The 16,394-nt window shown below is 41.4% G+C and overlaps 1 protein-coding gene across 1 annotated transcript; it reads left to right on the plus strand.

Annotated features, from left to right (window-relative positions):
- Nucleotides 1–685: 685 nt before the first annotated feature.
- LOC140933623 (protein-glutamine gamma-glutamyltransferase K-like) lies at nucleotides 686–16,394 on the plus strand. The gene is made up of 15 exons (XM_073383228.1): nucleotides 686–955; nucleotides 2,860–2,904; nucleotides 4,064–4,197; nucleotides 4,948–5,133; nucleotides 6,124–6,384; nucleotides 6,614–6,732; nucleotides 7,774–7,881; nucleotides 8,444–8,624; nucleotides 9,067–9,202; nucleotides 9,650–9,753; nucleotides 10,117–10,362; nucleotides 11,568–11,852; nucleotides 12,983–13,143; nucleotides 14,096–14,238; nucleotides 15,707–16,394. Exons 1-15 carry the CDS (start codon nucleotides 882–884, stop codon nucleotides 15,849–15,851), a joined length of 2,328 nt encoding a protein of 775 aa, XP_073239329.1. The 5' UTR covers nucleotides 686–881; the 3' UTR covers nucleotides 15,852–16,394.

Consider the following 16,394-nt stretch of genomic DNA (forward strand, 5'->3'; position numbering starts at 1 on the left):
TCGAATCGTTCGAATATTCTGAGAAACGTATCGCTTCAATTCACAATAATTTTTTACCTTCACTTACATTCATAGGCTTTCTATACGAAATAGGATTCCTCCGCCTTTAGTTTTCCACCGCCCCTTTTCGACAGTCGAGTGTTCTTTAGGATAGAAACAGTATTTACTTTTCTCTTTATGAGTGTGCTGAGAATCACCGCGGTCAAACGTCTAAACCGTTATTTTTGTTTTTTATTGCTGGGATTTCATTTACCAGTTAGAGAAAAATGGGCAAAGATGTGTAAATAAGTTATTCAACATAACTATCTTTCCATTTTTCTCAAAATGTTGAGCTTTTTTCGCTGAAAACGCTTCGCGCTAAAAGAGAATCATGTTTGAAAATGGCGTCGATAATAACGTCAGCATCGGTTTTCAATCTCTTAGAACTTTTTTAGTGAACTTTTAAAAAGTTTAGTAAACTAACAGGATGTTGGTAATACCCTAAACTTTCGATAGTGAAAGTAGCAACCTTAACTTTGAAGTATTTCGCTTAACTTGTGCAAATTTCACTCGTTTGACCGCTGTGAAGTGCTGAGAAGCCACAATAACAAAACGCGCGGTGGCTTGGGTCGGGTCTGTGCAACCAGAATGTACCGTTCCATTGAGCACGTGAAGTTTCCGAAATTTCAAACCGGAATTTTTGTTGAATGGAAAGCGTCCATGAAAACCTGATAGAGTACCACCGTCGGTAAATTCAATTGAACTTGCCTCGCAGCCACTATTTATTCTTTTGTCACGTACATGTGAGCCTCGTTGCGTGAAAAGCGTCGCTTCAGCTTTTAGAGAGTGTGCTCCTAGTCGCGAGCAAATCCGAGAAAGAGGTTTTAAAAGACTAATAGAGAATGCCACGAAGAAGCACTCGTAGGTCAGGAGGTAGCTCAGGAAAACCTCCAAAATCTCCTGCAAGCAGTCCAGCGTAAGTATTTAAGTATTTTATTATTAAATGTCCGCGTATTTACTTTAGTTGTTCAGCAATATTCATAGGCTTGCAATTTAGCATCATATAAATGGTCCATTCTCGCTTCTCTCTTTATCGATTGCATTTAGATTTTAGAAACCTTTTCCCTCACTTATTTACCAAGCTCTCGATGTAAAAAATCTAACACTCGCACTTCGCTCTCGTGAAAAAAATTGAGCTCGACTTGTAGGCAAGTCTGATTCATACTCTGCTTTCAGTTATATATGCAAATTGCCGCATGGTTAACGGCTGCGGGGTTTCCCGGTTTTAAGCGCATCTTAAATGTACAGGAACCAGTTATGGCTCTGCAAAATGTTCTCTAACAGGCCATTTTTTGTTTTCTGTCTCAAGCATCTAAATGTTTATTTGAAAAGTTATTTCCGCCCTTGTCACCTGTGTTCACATTTGGTCTATTGGAATGGTTCAGTGACTGGGTTTACAAAAGTGAAACTAGCCTGTGTACAGCCGGGCTGTACTAAGTAATAAGTACATTATTCATGAAAAGTTGTATCAGTCATGACAGATTTAAAAGTGGAGGGAGGATGTTACGTTTGCCTTCTGAATTTCTTTATAATTGAACGATTTGGTCTCGTTTCTTGGCTCCGGGCGACCAGTTTTCAATTTTTGGCGACCGTGACAATAGCTAGAAGGGTGCGGCTCAAGTCTAGGCAGGTTTTACGCGTCACTGAATACGGTGTATTATTTGTACTTGACATCAAAGACTTACATAAGATTATGAAAGTTTACTCGCCACACACTAAAGCTAGAGAGACTTTCGCGATAACCGTAAAAGTGAAGAAGCCTCCCGCGCAGATTTGCGTGTAAGAGCAACAATTGAGACTGGATTATAAATCTACTTATATCCCATCTTGACGACCCGATGCTGTTGATATTTACATAATACGCTATATCAGTCAATAAGCTTTATGGCCGGAGGCCAGATAGGAACGTGTGACGAAGCCGAAAGGATGTCTCGACACTCTCCCGCTCGTGCCCTTTCGCGAACGAGGTTGAGAATGTCTGCTTGGGAGGCATCCTCGGAGAAAGTGAATTTGAGTGTGAAGCCTAGTTTCCAAATGTAATAAATATATATATATATTCCCGACTGTAAAATCAGCCTTGCTTCTTTTGTTTTATATTTACACTTATTGCTGATTAGATCTTTTATAAGGATCCGGTCCTTCTCAGTTTTTGTAAGCTGGTTCTTGCTTCAAAAATTGGACCTGATCGAAAGCTGTCTGCCTCAGATTTTTACATATTAACCCTCGGACGTACGGACGTACGAGGGGGGTGGCAACCACACCCTCACCCCCGCCCCCTCTAAGGTTTTTCTTAGTTTTTTCTAAGACGATAAAACATACCTGACGTTTTCAGTAGCTTTTCGTTTACGACGTAACGACTTCACCTCTCTATTGTTAACAGTGCTCATGAAAATATAGCGGTACCCTAAAATCGAGACAATATTCAATTTGCCGTGTAAAAGGACATTTCACGGACCTAACATTGAGGCACTGTTGTCCAGAGTGGTTCCCAAAACGTTCGTTGTGTAAACCGCGCTTGAGTAGAGACAGTGTTCTCACTTAATTCATACTCATCCCCAGAGCCCCTTGTTCATCATGGCCCGCGGGGGTTTCTCTCGGAAACGATAATATACTTATAACATTCACTACAATAACATGGTCATCTTGAATTTTAGCCTGCGAGAAGCGAGTCTCTAGAGAACTCGCGCGAGAGCGGCTAAGCACTCGTGTCTCCTTTCGAGTGCAGTTCTCGCTTGATGTCTCGCGACTCCCCCAAATTCAGACCTTGCTTGCAGGCTACTTGGACTAGACTGTGATTCCCTTTTGTTCATTTTTTAACAGGCCTAAACGACGAAGGACAGCTGCTGACTCTGGACAGGACGAATAGTAAGAGAATTTCAAAGTTCTAACTAATTTATGAAAATTAAGTCTTTAATCACTCCTTGTCTCTATTCTGTAATCTAGTAAGCTTCTTAAGTTTATTATTGTCCATATTTATTAGTTTTTGTAAGGGACCTGATGCAATCAATGATGTTCTACGAATTTACGGGGCGGTGGCGGTTGTGGTGGGGAGATGGTGTCTATTTCTTAGTTTCCTGGAACGCTCCTTATTAAACGGAAATCACGCCCTTAAAAAATAAGACCTAAAAATTTTCTCATCTTGTGATCAAAGCCGTTATGTAGTGTAAGCTTTCCGTACAGTAGAATGGTCAATAAAAACGTGCAACTCAGTTGCTTTGAAACATTGCTTAGTGCAAAACAAGCTGAAAAGCGATGTTGCGAGTTTAACCACCTGATCAAAGCCGTTATGTAGTGTAAGTTTTAAGTACAGTAGAATGGTCAATAAAAACGTGCAACTCAGTTGCTTTGAAACATTGCTCAGTGCAAAACAAGCTGAAAAGCGATGTTGCGAGTTTAACCACCTGATCAAAGCCGTTATCTAGTGTAAGCTTTAGGTACAGTAGAATGGTCAATAAAAACGTGCAACTCAGTTGCTTTGAAACATTGCTCAGTGCAAAACAAGCTGAAAAGCGATGTTGCGATTCTAACCACCCACGAATGAAATCAGTCATGCGGCAATTCAGGTTGTTGCACGTTGCGAAAAGTTAATGTGTTGCAGAAAGTTGAGAGTAGTTCTATCATTTGCAATAAAATCTGCACATGTTGTGCATTTGAAGTACCGCGGCCCAAGGCATATTAACTTGTTATGCAGCAAATGACCTAACTCATGTGTATGGCGTGACTCCTGAGTAATTTTATCCAATCGGAACACACGACTCGTTTTGCAGCAATGTCACAATTACAGTACTTACCAAACAAGTTGCATTTTTATGATGGCTGTTTTACTGTAGCCTTACAAACGATCCCGACATTCGCAAATGCCATTTTAGTTTCAATTCACTTTCATGTGAAGTTCGATGATTTTGTTTTATGTTTGTTTGGTTTCATTTCTTTTTCGCTGATTTGTTTCTGCACGTGGTAAGCTAAGGCAAAGAACCACCAAAACCGTATGTTACAAATTTCTAAGGTAACTCTTTTTTGTTAGTGTTGACTCGAGAATCCATGCGATGTCCAAAATGGGTGCCAGTGACGGTTTGGAAGGGAGGACAAAGGTGTTGTCTGACGACAAGTTTAGAGCTTTGAACAAGGCTCTAAAGATCGGCAAGAAGAAACCCCAAGGTATGACGATAAATATCCCGATGAAGAACATAGTGTCTGTATTACAGCGATGTTTTTGTTGCAGAGGTACAAATAGTGCGATTATATCATTAGGCACCAAGAGAGTTGTCCGTCAGTAATAATAATATTATACAGCCATGGTCTCACATGGCAGTATTTAACAATTATTCCTCGAGCCCGAATGGGCTCTGAGTCAATAGCGGCCTCACGGGCTTTTCACTCAGAGGCCATGAGGGCGAGGGAAATAATTGTTTTAGTAAAATCGAACTAGTTGGTCAAAGATATCAGGAAAAACAACTTTAGCTAATTAAAGCTAGACTTTATTCCTTTTTTGCCGGCGCTTTTCGCTACTAGCGGGCTATAACATATAGTAGTAGCTCAACCAATCAGAGCGAAACATTGATAATACACCACTAGTTGGATTTTACTAAAAGACCATAGACTCGGCTAGAGTATAGAATGAAAGCGCTGAAGGGAATGAAACGCTCTGAATGCAATTCAGCTCCAGTATGACTCCACCCCAAAAGCCACGTGACGGTAATGGTGTTAATCATGTTGTTCCTGACTAGGATTCTACCCGTTTTTTCGCCCTTTCTATGAAACATAAGGCGTTAGGCTAATCATACACTGTACTTTAAGCAACATATGGCCAGCACAAAGCAATGTTAAAACCACGTGACTGTGATACATTAGGTCTTGATTCGATAATCAATATACAGTTATGTAGTAATGTTTTTACTATATTAACAGCATCTCAGCTGAAACCGGAGGAAGTGGATTTCCACGTAGAACAAAACCGCAAGGCTCATAGGACTGAGGACTACGAACATGAACAGCAGCTGATCATCAGGAGAGGTCAGGAATTTGAAGTCACTGTGAAGTTTAACAGAGAGTACAAGCCGGATTCTGACGTCGTTGTTCTACAGTTTGTAACAGGTTTGTTTCATAAGCCTGCGTTTCAATCTTTTATTTATGTAATTATTAAAACCATTATCTCAAATGGGCTCCTGCTCATATATGAAACACGATTCTCAACCTAAGCAAAGGTTACGAACGCGCAAGATTGAACGAAAAGTATGGGTACTGGGTGCATAATCAACTACCCAAGTTTAAAGTTTGCTCAGGTCAGTAAACAGACGGTCTGCGGCCAGTAGGTCACGCAAACGTCCACCGTACTGGTAACTATATCAAACTAAAGAACAGTTTTTTTAGGCTCTTTCTTGATCTCTTGCAAAGAGATCAACAGCATTTGATTTCTCCTCGATGTCGTAGTTTTCACTTCTGTTGAGAAAAGATGACCACATGCTTGTTCCAGGCGTTCAGGAGAATGGCGCAAAATGGAGAGTGGAGGGGGCGGGGGTGTGGAAAGCAGAAGAAAGGAGAAGGGAGAGAGGATGAAGGTTCCTTCACCTTCTCTCCCTACCCCCACCACCTCGCTGTTGTTTCCTGCTCATTTTACTTGGCCCGTCCCCACAAATTGAACACTTTAAGCGTTGCCAGGCTCTTGGTCAGTGCATACGAGCAAACAAGGCAGGCGTGCAAAGAAAAACCGAGCGAGCGAAAAAGGGCGGGAAGAAGGTGGTTTTGGCCCAACTTTTCTCGTTACGCTCTCCCTACTATCTTACAGCCTAGAACAGGCTAGTTTATTTTACATCTGTGTGTAAGTAAAGAGCAGCAGGTTATAGTTAGCTAAACAATTCAGGTGTTAGACAATCCCACTTTTCCGGCGTTGAATTCAAAAGAATATTTTTTTTGTGACGCTCTTTAACGAAACTACAACGACGCTGTACACACGTACAGTTTATCTTGTCCTCTCTTTCCCACATTGCTGTGGGCCAACCAGATTTTCTAGAAGGCCCAAACGCTCAAATTCAAATAAAATTTCCAATTCTTTACAATCTCTTTTTTTCCAAATTGGTCTTATAGGGAGACGCCCGCAGGAAAGCAAGGGTTCTGTTATCCGCGCCTTGCTCCGCCAAACCCTTTCTACCACCCAGTGGGGAATAAAAGTCAAGCAGGTCAGCGGTAAAACCGCGCGTTTCACTGTCATGCCTTCAGCGAAAGCTATGATTGGTCAATACGAGGTGTTCGTAGAGACCATAATGAAGGACGCCGACGGAAGTAAATTGGTGTTTAGATACAAGGATGACGATAAAATGTGCGTTCTGTTTAATGCTTGGTGCAAAGGTTAGTGACAACCATACTGTCTTATAACTTCAGCCAGTAAAACTTCATTGTGACTAACCACTGTGTAACGAACACCTTTTAGCATAAGAAGTTCATTCTCTTAAAGATGTATGCGTACAGCTGTACTGTGATAAAATGAGATCGTCGGTGTCAGATTATTTAAACTTATCACCAGTTCTCTTCACAATACTCACCGTTTGATCCTTTTCCGTTGCTTTTGTATCTTCAGATGACGCAGTGTACATGGAAAACGATGTGGAGCGGAATGAATACGTCTTAGCTGATACTGGTAACATCTGGGAGGGGAGTGCCAGGCATAATACGGGAATGCCTTGGAACTTTGGTCAGGTAAATACAATACAATATACAATATTTATAGAGCGCTAATTCCCAATGGTCCAAAAGGCTACAGTCAACTCTCTTGGGGGAGCAAGGGTGGCGCAGTGGTGAGAGCGCTCGCCTCCCACCAATGTGGCCCGGGTTCGAATCCTGGCGTTGACGCCATATGTGAGTTGAGTTTGTTGTTGGTTCTCTCCCTTGCTCCGAGAGGTTTTTCTCCGGGTACTCCGGTTTTCCCCCCTCCTTAAAAACCAACACTTTCAAATTCCAATTCGATCTGGAACGCACGGACACGTTTCAACGAGTTCTTATGAACTCCTTAGTGATCCGTGGGTAAACAAATTACAATTACAATTACAATTACAATCCTTTAAGCCCCAATATCCACGTAAAATTCTCCAGACTGATCTCCATACATTCATGATTGTCAGAACCCTTATCTCTTTTTGATGCATTGAAGTTGTTAGAAGAAAATTACCGTAAATCCTCTATAAGGCCTCCCCCCTCTCAAATAAGCCCCCTCCCGCTAATAAGCACCCCCCCCCCTTTTCAGCGAAAGAAAGTTACTAAGTCCCCCCGCCCCCTACCCTCCGTTAATTATTCTTCTGAATCACTAATAAATGATAGACTGTATTAATCAATCAAGACAGTAAAACTTCATGTGGACTGATCCGAGAGATAATTCGGATTTGTTTCTGATCCTGGGCTGCATGACCTCCATTTGTAGTCTAGTTCTTTTTATATGGAGAACTGATACCATCGTCTCTTCTAAATTTAATAAGGCCCCCGTCTCTATTAATGTTGGTCACTTTTGGGACCGTTGTTAACCAGGGAACCCTATAAGACGCATGGACACCTCCATAAAAAAACCGACAGTCACAGTACTCGGCTGTTCGCCAGCCATTTACTTTGACTGTTTTTTTTAGATGGGCATGCCTCTCCCTAAATTTCATTATTAAACCTAATATACCTGGAATACAGTCAAGTATTCTTTGTTTCTGTGACATGTTTCTTACGTCGACGTTTGTTAATATTTTTTCTCCTTGCTAGTTTGAAGATGTCGCTCTTGATTGTGCCCTTTGGCTTCTGAATAAGGCAAATCTATCTCCATTTGGAAGGGCTAGTCCAGTCTCTGTGGTGCGAGTTATCTCAGCCATGGTAAGTATTAGAATCTCACTTGACCTTTCCTTAGAAAGGCACCCGATCAATGAGGAATTGTTGTTTTGTGTCTACAACATCGCTGGTTGTGTTTGTAAAGGACTGGTATCCAGGTTATACTGACCGATTGGTGCTGATAGGCTTTACAAGTGTGGCTCAGTATCCTTGCCGTTAAGGAGAGTCAATGCGAGGACCACGTCTCATATCCGTCAAGCTGAGTTAGAGTGGATGTTAAAAAAAATTGTGCTAAAATAGCAGCTGCTTCACAGAGACGCAGGCATAAAACACAGCACCGAAAAATGAAGCGATTTGCACGTACACAGGCTTGTGTGCATGGTTGCAAAACAGGAGACAAAAGCTAAAGCACATTCAAGTTCTCTAACTTACTACTACGCTACCACGCGGACCCGCCAAATTTCCGAACAAATTTAAGCACACATCTAATATGCTATCTTTCATTAACTCATACATCTGTAACAGGTGATCGTACCCTTACCATAACTTTTAACGATACTTCAACTTGGTCTTATACGGTAAGCCTTCTTGTGAATTCTTCATGTAGGCTAATTACGATGACAGCGATGGGGGCATCCTGTTTGGTCGTTGGACGGAGACATACCCCAAAAACTCTACCGAGCCAACCGCTTGGACCGGAAGTGTGGAAATATTAGAAAAGTTTTGGAAGAGGAAGTTCAATGTGAAGTACGGACAATGCTGGGTCTTCTCTGGATTGGTCACAACATGTGAGTATTTAAAAGAACGGTTGTCCACATGTTGTGCGGACAATCGGACGAAAAGAGGGAACTGGCGTTTAGCTTATAAAAGCTTAGGATACATCAGTACCTGAAACGTGCGTTAAAAAGAACGTGGAGACCGCCTTCAGCATAAAACGGTTAACATGGCTGAAGCCACACAGTTCGCAGTTTGCCAATTCAAAGTATCGATGATGATGCAAGTGATGGTGACTATGATGATACCAGATTCCAATGTTAAACGAGCCGCGAACTCCTTCAAACTAGAACATGGGCGGCCTTTTGTCTTAAGAGTTGTAGTATTTTCGATGGAAACTTTACAAGAACTAAGAACAATCTTCTCATGTCTTTTCTTAACTAGATCAACGTATTTATTTATTTATCTATTTTAATTTGTATTCCGTACATAAACATATTCTTTCTCTTTTATCAGTGTTGCGAGCACTGGGTCTACCCACCCGTAGCGTGACAAACTTTGAGTCAGCCCACGACACGGACGGCAGCATGACTATCGACTTTCATTTTGACGAAGAAGGGAATCCTTTGAACGATCTCGATGACTCCATCTGGTGAGATCCCAATTAGCAGAGTTATCGTTTCCTTTTTCTGCCTCTCCCTCCTTTTTTCAATCTCGTTTAATGACTCTTTGATTGGTCAATTTGGCTCAACTCAAAAGATGAGAATTATGAAAAACGTTTACCGTCAGCTGGGAAATGACGTTTTGTTCAACCAAAGAGATCGAAGATCTTTAGAATTTCCTAACAGCTACAAAATGGGCTAAAATTTTAGATGATAGTTAAGAAATCGCCACAGCTTAACTTATAGTTGAGATATATTTCAGCACTCATCTAGATGCTTGTCACCCCCGATTATCTATACTTGTACACAGCAAATGCGATTAAAAAAATCTGCACTGGTAAAAACTGATAAAACAACACTAGTTGTTGAGGCTTAAGGTTTTCCTCTTAATGGACAGGAAGTCAGAAATAATTTACCTCTCACGGGGTCATTCTCAGGAACTTTCACGTCTGGAACGAGTCATGGTTCAAGCGCACTGATTTACCAGACGGACATGATGGATGGCAAGCGCACGATGCCACGCCCCAAGAGACAAGTGAAGGTATGTATTTTCATCCTGTTTCTTAAAAGAAACCTCCACTGTCATAAGAAACTGACCCTTCTGAGAACTCGTTTCGTCACGTTGCCATTGTAACAACATTTTCTGGATCAAACCTTGGTCCTGCAAATAATGCGGGAAAAAAAAACAAAAAAAGTGACATGTATGACTTTACTGTGCCTGATTGCACTAAGGAACAAAACGGTAGTCCATACTAATTCTCTTCCATCGTTCTACAATGCAAATGGTCGTCTCTGTCACGAAGGAATGTTAAGATCCAGCAATTTTGCTACCATGGTAACGTGACGTCAAACGTCTCCTCTCTATTGTGGCTGATGTTCAGTACTTTCGTTTTATTTCTCTCAGGTGTGTTCCGCTGTGGCCCGGCTTCCGTGAACGCAATTAAGAATGGAGAGGTGTATCTACCGTATGATACTGGCTTCATATTTGCTGAAGTGAACGGTGATAGCGTCTATTGGGAGGTTGATGATGATGATGGGTCCATGAAGGCGTATGACATCCATAAAAATAGCATTGGCAAGTGTATCAGTACCAAAATGCCGGGTTCTAGCGCGAGGCTTGATGTGACCAGCGGTTACAAACATCCAGAAGGTAAATTCAGTTATTTTATTTTTTCTCGGTTTAGCATTTAAACTGTGGGGGTTTTGGTGGTGGTGTTGATGATGATGATGATGATGATTGTAATGATGTTTATGATGATGATGATGATGAAGATGACGATGGTGATGGTGATCATGGTGCTGGTGATGAAACACTGAGTGGTGATGATGCTGATGATGATGATGATGATGATTATGGTGGTGGTGGTGAAAATGATGATCGTTTTTAGCATAGTTCTTTATAGTGAAGCGCAGCCTGTTGCTAATTCTCCTTGAATTTACAAGGCCTGGTCATTTTTTGATGAGTAACTGCGGTCAGTTTAAGAATATGGCAAAGAAATATGGACGCCGATTAGCTTCATCGCTCATATTCATTTTCATTTAATTTGTCAAATGTTGGCGAAATATTCTGGAGTTGAATCCGCAAGGACCGTATCTAGCTTTAGAAGAAAAAAAGGAAATTTTTGTGTTGTGTTCTCTTACTTCATAAAGCGGTCGTGTTAAATTAGGAAGTTTCAGGTCGCATTCGTGAAACGACGGCTAAGAAATGTACAAAAAAGCGTGATGCACGTGCAAAGTTGTTGTTTTGCTTTATTAAACTAGAGCAGGAGCCCATCAAATTTGATGGGCTCCTGAGTAGAGCGATTTTCGTATGACCTTGAAAAATGGTTTCCGTAAGTGTTCGTTATTCGTTTTATCAGCCAATGAATGAAAAGATCAAAACATGGCATCTTCGTTTTCCCGCCAAAAAAAACCTAATATGGAGAAGGCATCGTTCGATTGGCCAATCGTGTTGCTGTATCACGTCAAAGTGAAGTATCGATTAATTTCTAGAAAGTTCTCGGGCATGAAGTTTTTTCAGCCGAGCGTTCGCTCAACCAACCAAAAGCCTATCGCGTTTGTATCCGTTCGATAAACCAATCAAATCGCCCTATTTCCGTTCATACGAAAATCGCTCTATTGCTTTTTACCCGTTTTCGTTGCCGTCGCGGTCGTCGTTGCTTAAGCTCGCTATTGTTGTAATCCAGAAATTCTGCTACCATGGTTACGTGACGTCACACTTCTCTCTATTACCTGAGGGAAGAAAGCGAAGCGTTGAAAAAAGGGCCGATTCCCATACGATACGACATTTGTTTAAACTGCTAATATTGTACTCGACCCTCTCAATTTACACGCGCGCTTGTGTCCTGTTAACAGGCTCCCAAAAGGAAAGGGATGCTGTTGAATTCGCTAACAAGTTTAGCACCCGAAGAGAGTTCGACATTTACAAGGCAGACAAAGAGGACGTGCAGTTTTCTTTGCAAGTTGCTGACGATATCGATATCGGAGACAGCTTTGATGTCAAAGTCGTGGTGCAGAACGAGTCCAACGAAACGAGAACTGTGAAGTTGAACATCACTTCGTGTTTAGCTTTCTACACAGGAATGCCAGCCAGAGGACTTAAGCAGAAAAAAGAAACTTTGCATCTTGCTGGGAAAGAAGGTACAGTCACACCCTGTTAACAGGGACACGGGGGGCGGGGGGGAGAGAGCGGGAGGGGGGCGATAGAAAGTGTAAAGGTTTGTTGTGGGATATATAACAAATCACTTCATGTTTGGTCCTTGGAGAAACTGGTTAATTTTGTTTCCCAAGAATCACAATTTTTTTCTTTGCCCCGCCTCGGAAAGTACTGTAAATCATTTTTTGCCGCCAAAAAGCCAGCGCTTTTCGCTACTAGTGGGCTATAACATAAAGCCTAGTGGTAGCTCAACCATTTAGAACGCAGCATTTATTGTAGACCACTAGTTGGATTTCACTAATTAGCCGTTTTGGTCTGAAATGGGGTTATGGTTTGTGAACTCTAGTCCTTAGGTAAGCACGTTTTCTGTATTTATAAAAGCCCGTTATGCAACCTGCTTCATAGTGTGGAATTTTAAGCTCGAAACTTTGTACAGTTTTGTATACTACTTAATAAAAGCGTACTGATAAACATTACCTTTAACATTGGTCTGACCCAGGGAACTAATGATAAGGCAGGTCTGAAATAGGGTATTGATTTAAGGGTCTGGTCTCAAATAGGGTATCAAATTTTTGATTAGGTCTGAAATAGGGCAGGGAAAATCACAGATTTTTGTCTGAAATAGGGGAAGGGTTTCAGGAAGCGTGCTGCACACCCCCACCCAATTTGTCTGGAAGTACCACCCCTCAGGAGTGTACATATGGCCTAATAGAGCGCGCTGCGGAGAAAACAGTTTCTAGCTATGAAAGGTTTGAACCCAGGAGTCATTTCAAAAGGAGGTTGAGTTTGATCGTCCGGGTGAACGTAGTCCTGAATAGGACTGTTGTTGTTGACAGTGACTGACGTTTCGACAACCTCTGCAGTAGTCATCTTCAGAGTCAAAGTGAGTTGTATCACGTCAGTTGATGGTATTATACTCTGGCAAAACTAGCTATATCATGTAACCGAATTTGATTATCAATATCTTTCAAAATACGTACATCGAAAACGCTTACTTACTAATTTCTCCTCAAAATTGATGTGTTATGCGAAAAACGGAAAATCCTTAATCTTAGGTATATGTAGCTGTATGGAAGGTTGGTAATTACGTTTAATATTTATGTTTATCCCCTAGAAAAAAGCGTGATTTTAAAGATCGCAGCCGCAGACTACATTGGAAAGTTAGCGGCAGACGGAAACATTAAGCTGTTCGTCAAAGGAACGGTCGCGGAGACGGAACAGAGGTTCGCTACCCAAGATGTGGTGGAAATGAGAAAACCGACAATGACCGTTACGGTAAGACCCCCCCCCCCCCCCCCCCCCCTCCCCCTATAGGAATGACGGTGTTACTGGTCTTAACCCTGAATTTTCTACGGAGAGGTGCTACTACGGCGACATGACCTCAAAATCACCTCCAGTGACGTCACCACCCGAGTTGCAGTAAGGCTTTCCCGCCGGCTGAGCCTTGTTTTCGGGTAAAAGAAATGCCCTGATTTCCATACTCCGAAATACGTGATTATTAACCGGCATATGCTGCACCAGAAAACAAGGCTACGGCTGGCGGGAAAACCGTACTGCGACTTGCGTGGTGACGTCACCGGAAGTGATTTTGACGTCATGTCGCCGTGGTAGCATCCCTCCGTAGCGAATCTTAAATTCCCTAATATCCGTGGAATAATACGGCTTGGAGTACTTAAAGTCCAAATGACTATCGAATTAATCAGTATCGCTGTATCATTTAAGCTGGCTTCCACCTGACATTTAAGGGTCTGCGACGGTCTTTCGACCTCTGTGTCTGCGGAGGTGGATATAATAATAGACGGCGGTGACTATTTGCCTCAATAAATTTGTCTTGTTATACACTGGTTCCAGATGGGTTTTTCTATTCGTGTGCCTCAAGCCACTTTGTGAAAAACATACCGTAGCTGTAGAACGAGGGTAGAATTGGTATCTCTTTTGGGTGAAAAAGTGAATTCAACCCATTCCTCCAAGGCGATCTTCTGATACCTTTTATGAGGCAGTGCACTGAACCACTCCCCCCAGAACGCAAACGGTGTTGCAGTCACATCAAACTGACTGAAGACAAACGAGGTCTTAGAGAACTATAGATCAATAATTATAGATGTTATTAAAAGTATAAAGTATTTGTCAAGCACTCAGTTTGATTATTAGCCCTTGGTTCTTGTAATTGGGCGACCATTTTCTTCTTCTGGCATTATATAAATTCTCTTTTGTGTAATCTTCTTAGGTGTCCCCGAAATCAGCAAAGAGAGGCGATTCGGTGCATGTTAAAGCGTTCTTCAATAATTCGTTGCCAGTGCCCCTGAAAAATGGAAAGTTCCATTTTTCGGTCAGCGGGATGTATCCTAAGTCAATGGAAGTTGACTGCCCGTGAGTATTCAGAGCGTTTTAGTGTTGTTTACAATGAAATTATTAATATATGAAAATCATATATGTGATCATGAACTGGGGAGTGAAGAATTACTTGAAGGAAGATCATCGCAGTTGTATACACAACTTCTGCAGTTGCGGGAAAGAAATCCTGAAAAAAAAATTCAGGCTTGTATGGGATTCGAACCCGTGACCTCTGCGATACCGGTGCAGCGCTCTGCCAATTAAGCTAACAAGCCAACTGGGAGCAGCTCGTTGAATTGTTTCGCGATAAATCCATTAAAGGATGATGATGAAATTATGAATATATGAAAATCATATATGTGAACTGCGGACCGTTATTGGTGTCCGGAGAAAGATGTAATGGCAATTAATTTCAGCCAGATTCTTTGCTCAGTCACCCTGGGTACAGATAATTAAATTAAAGGTTTGAGATTGCAATGAGTACTTACCAGCAAATTAATCACACTTTACACTTTAGCAGTCTTTGGTAGTTGTACATGTGGAATGAACGGGAAATGAAAGACTTGCAGGACGAAAAATCTTGAGTTTGCTCTGAAGCCAGTGGGTGCCTTTATATTCTATTAACCGGAAAATTTCTTTGGTCGCGGTTTTTTACTAAAAAGTTAGTTGGTCAAGGCAAAATTTGTTTGTTTGTTTTTTTAGTTGAGGAAAGTGTTTTTTAATTTTTACTTTTGCAAGATAATAGGGAACTCGCTTGTGAACTCAGTGTCGAAGTGCGTTCAGGTGAATTCGGATTGGCTTAGAGTTGTTTCGATGCTCGCAACGCACGTGCCATTTTAAACCTTTTAGGTATTACTTCTTTCTCTTTTGTTTTCACAATTTCGATTTATTACCCCCGCAGGTATTTCGCCCAGAGGGCGAAATCCCAAGGAGGCATCCTAGTAGCTCTCGCGTATATAGGAAAGTACTTTCTGTTGAAATATGCAGTCTGAGAGTGCTTTGATCAAAGCTGCTTAAGTCGACCTGTATCAGTGCATGAAATCTTGCGATTTCAGCTTAATTTTATCCCACCTATTATGAGGAATAGGTTTATTTCATAGATTAGAGCCACACAAAGACCAAGTGTGCATGCGCAATTTACCCCTGTGACAACGTAACATACAGAGCGGGGACAGCTGTAATGTCAACCACCTTACTAGTTATAGATTTAGCAGACAACGCAACGGCAGTTACGATGGCGCGCACAATTATTCAAAACGACTTGGCAATTGGTTGATCAACCTCATTTCCTGAGGCTGCGATCCTTTTGGTCAGCCCCAGGGACCTCGAAAGCTCTGGGGACGAGATTGTTTGTAGAACGGCAAGTTGAGCACCAGATCACTCCTTTCCGCACGTCTTCGCGTCCTCATTTGACTGGCTGCGTTGTCTTCAGTTTGCAGTAAATCTATATGAACTCTCGTTCAAACTTCAATTTTTCCTTTTTTTTTTCTTTTTTTTTTTTCAGAGGACCTGTGGCTTCTAAGAAGGAAGCAAAGGCAGAGGTTTCCTTCACAGTGTCACGAGGATGGAGGACTTCAGTTGTGGTTAGCTTTACTTCAGATCAGCTATCTGGCGTCCGTGGAAATTCTGCTGTCAATACCCAACGCTAAAGCGGCCACGGCCAGTAGTTTAAAGCATTCTTGAAAAATTCATAGGGCTCTTTGCTTTTTGTGTGTATTTTTTCTTCAAGGCTTACATTTTTTGCTTGCGTTTTACAGATAGTTTGCTTTCCTTTTTTTTCTCTCTTAAAAGGGGAATTAACTTATGGTGGTGTTGTTGGGAGGTGACAGACGTTTTTTTTATGAATCAAACGTGGTAACATGCAAGGTTCTTAATTCATTCATGATATCTGTACAATCATTTTTATCGTATAAGCATTTTAATGCTTACATTCTTCCTTATTTCTTTTGTTTTTTGGCTTGAATTTTTAGCCATTTGCTTAATCGGTCTTTAGGGGACGCGTTCTTTTTTTACGTCTACTGTGTCGTTTAGGTTCCATCCTTTATTGGAATTTTGATTTCATTAACTTTATAAACCATTTATTTTACTTAGTTTCAAACTTCTTTTTTTTTCGCATAAAACCTCTTCTTAATTGAGATTGCATACTCGAATAAATAAAGTGATATTCTTTCACGAATATCTTTATAATGGTT

This window comes from Porites lutea, chromosome 4 (assembly GCF_958299795.1).
Source record: "Porites lutea chromosome 4, jaPorLute2.1, whole genome shotgun sequence".
Lineage (NCBI taxonomy): Eukaryota > Metazoa > Cnidaria > Anthozoa > Scleractinia > Poritidae > Porites > Porites lutea.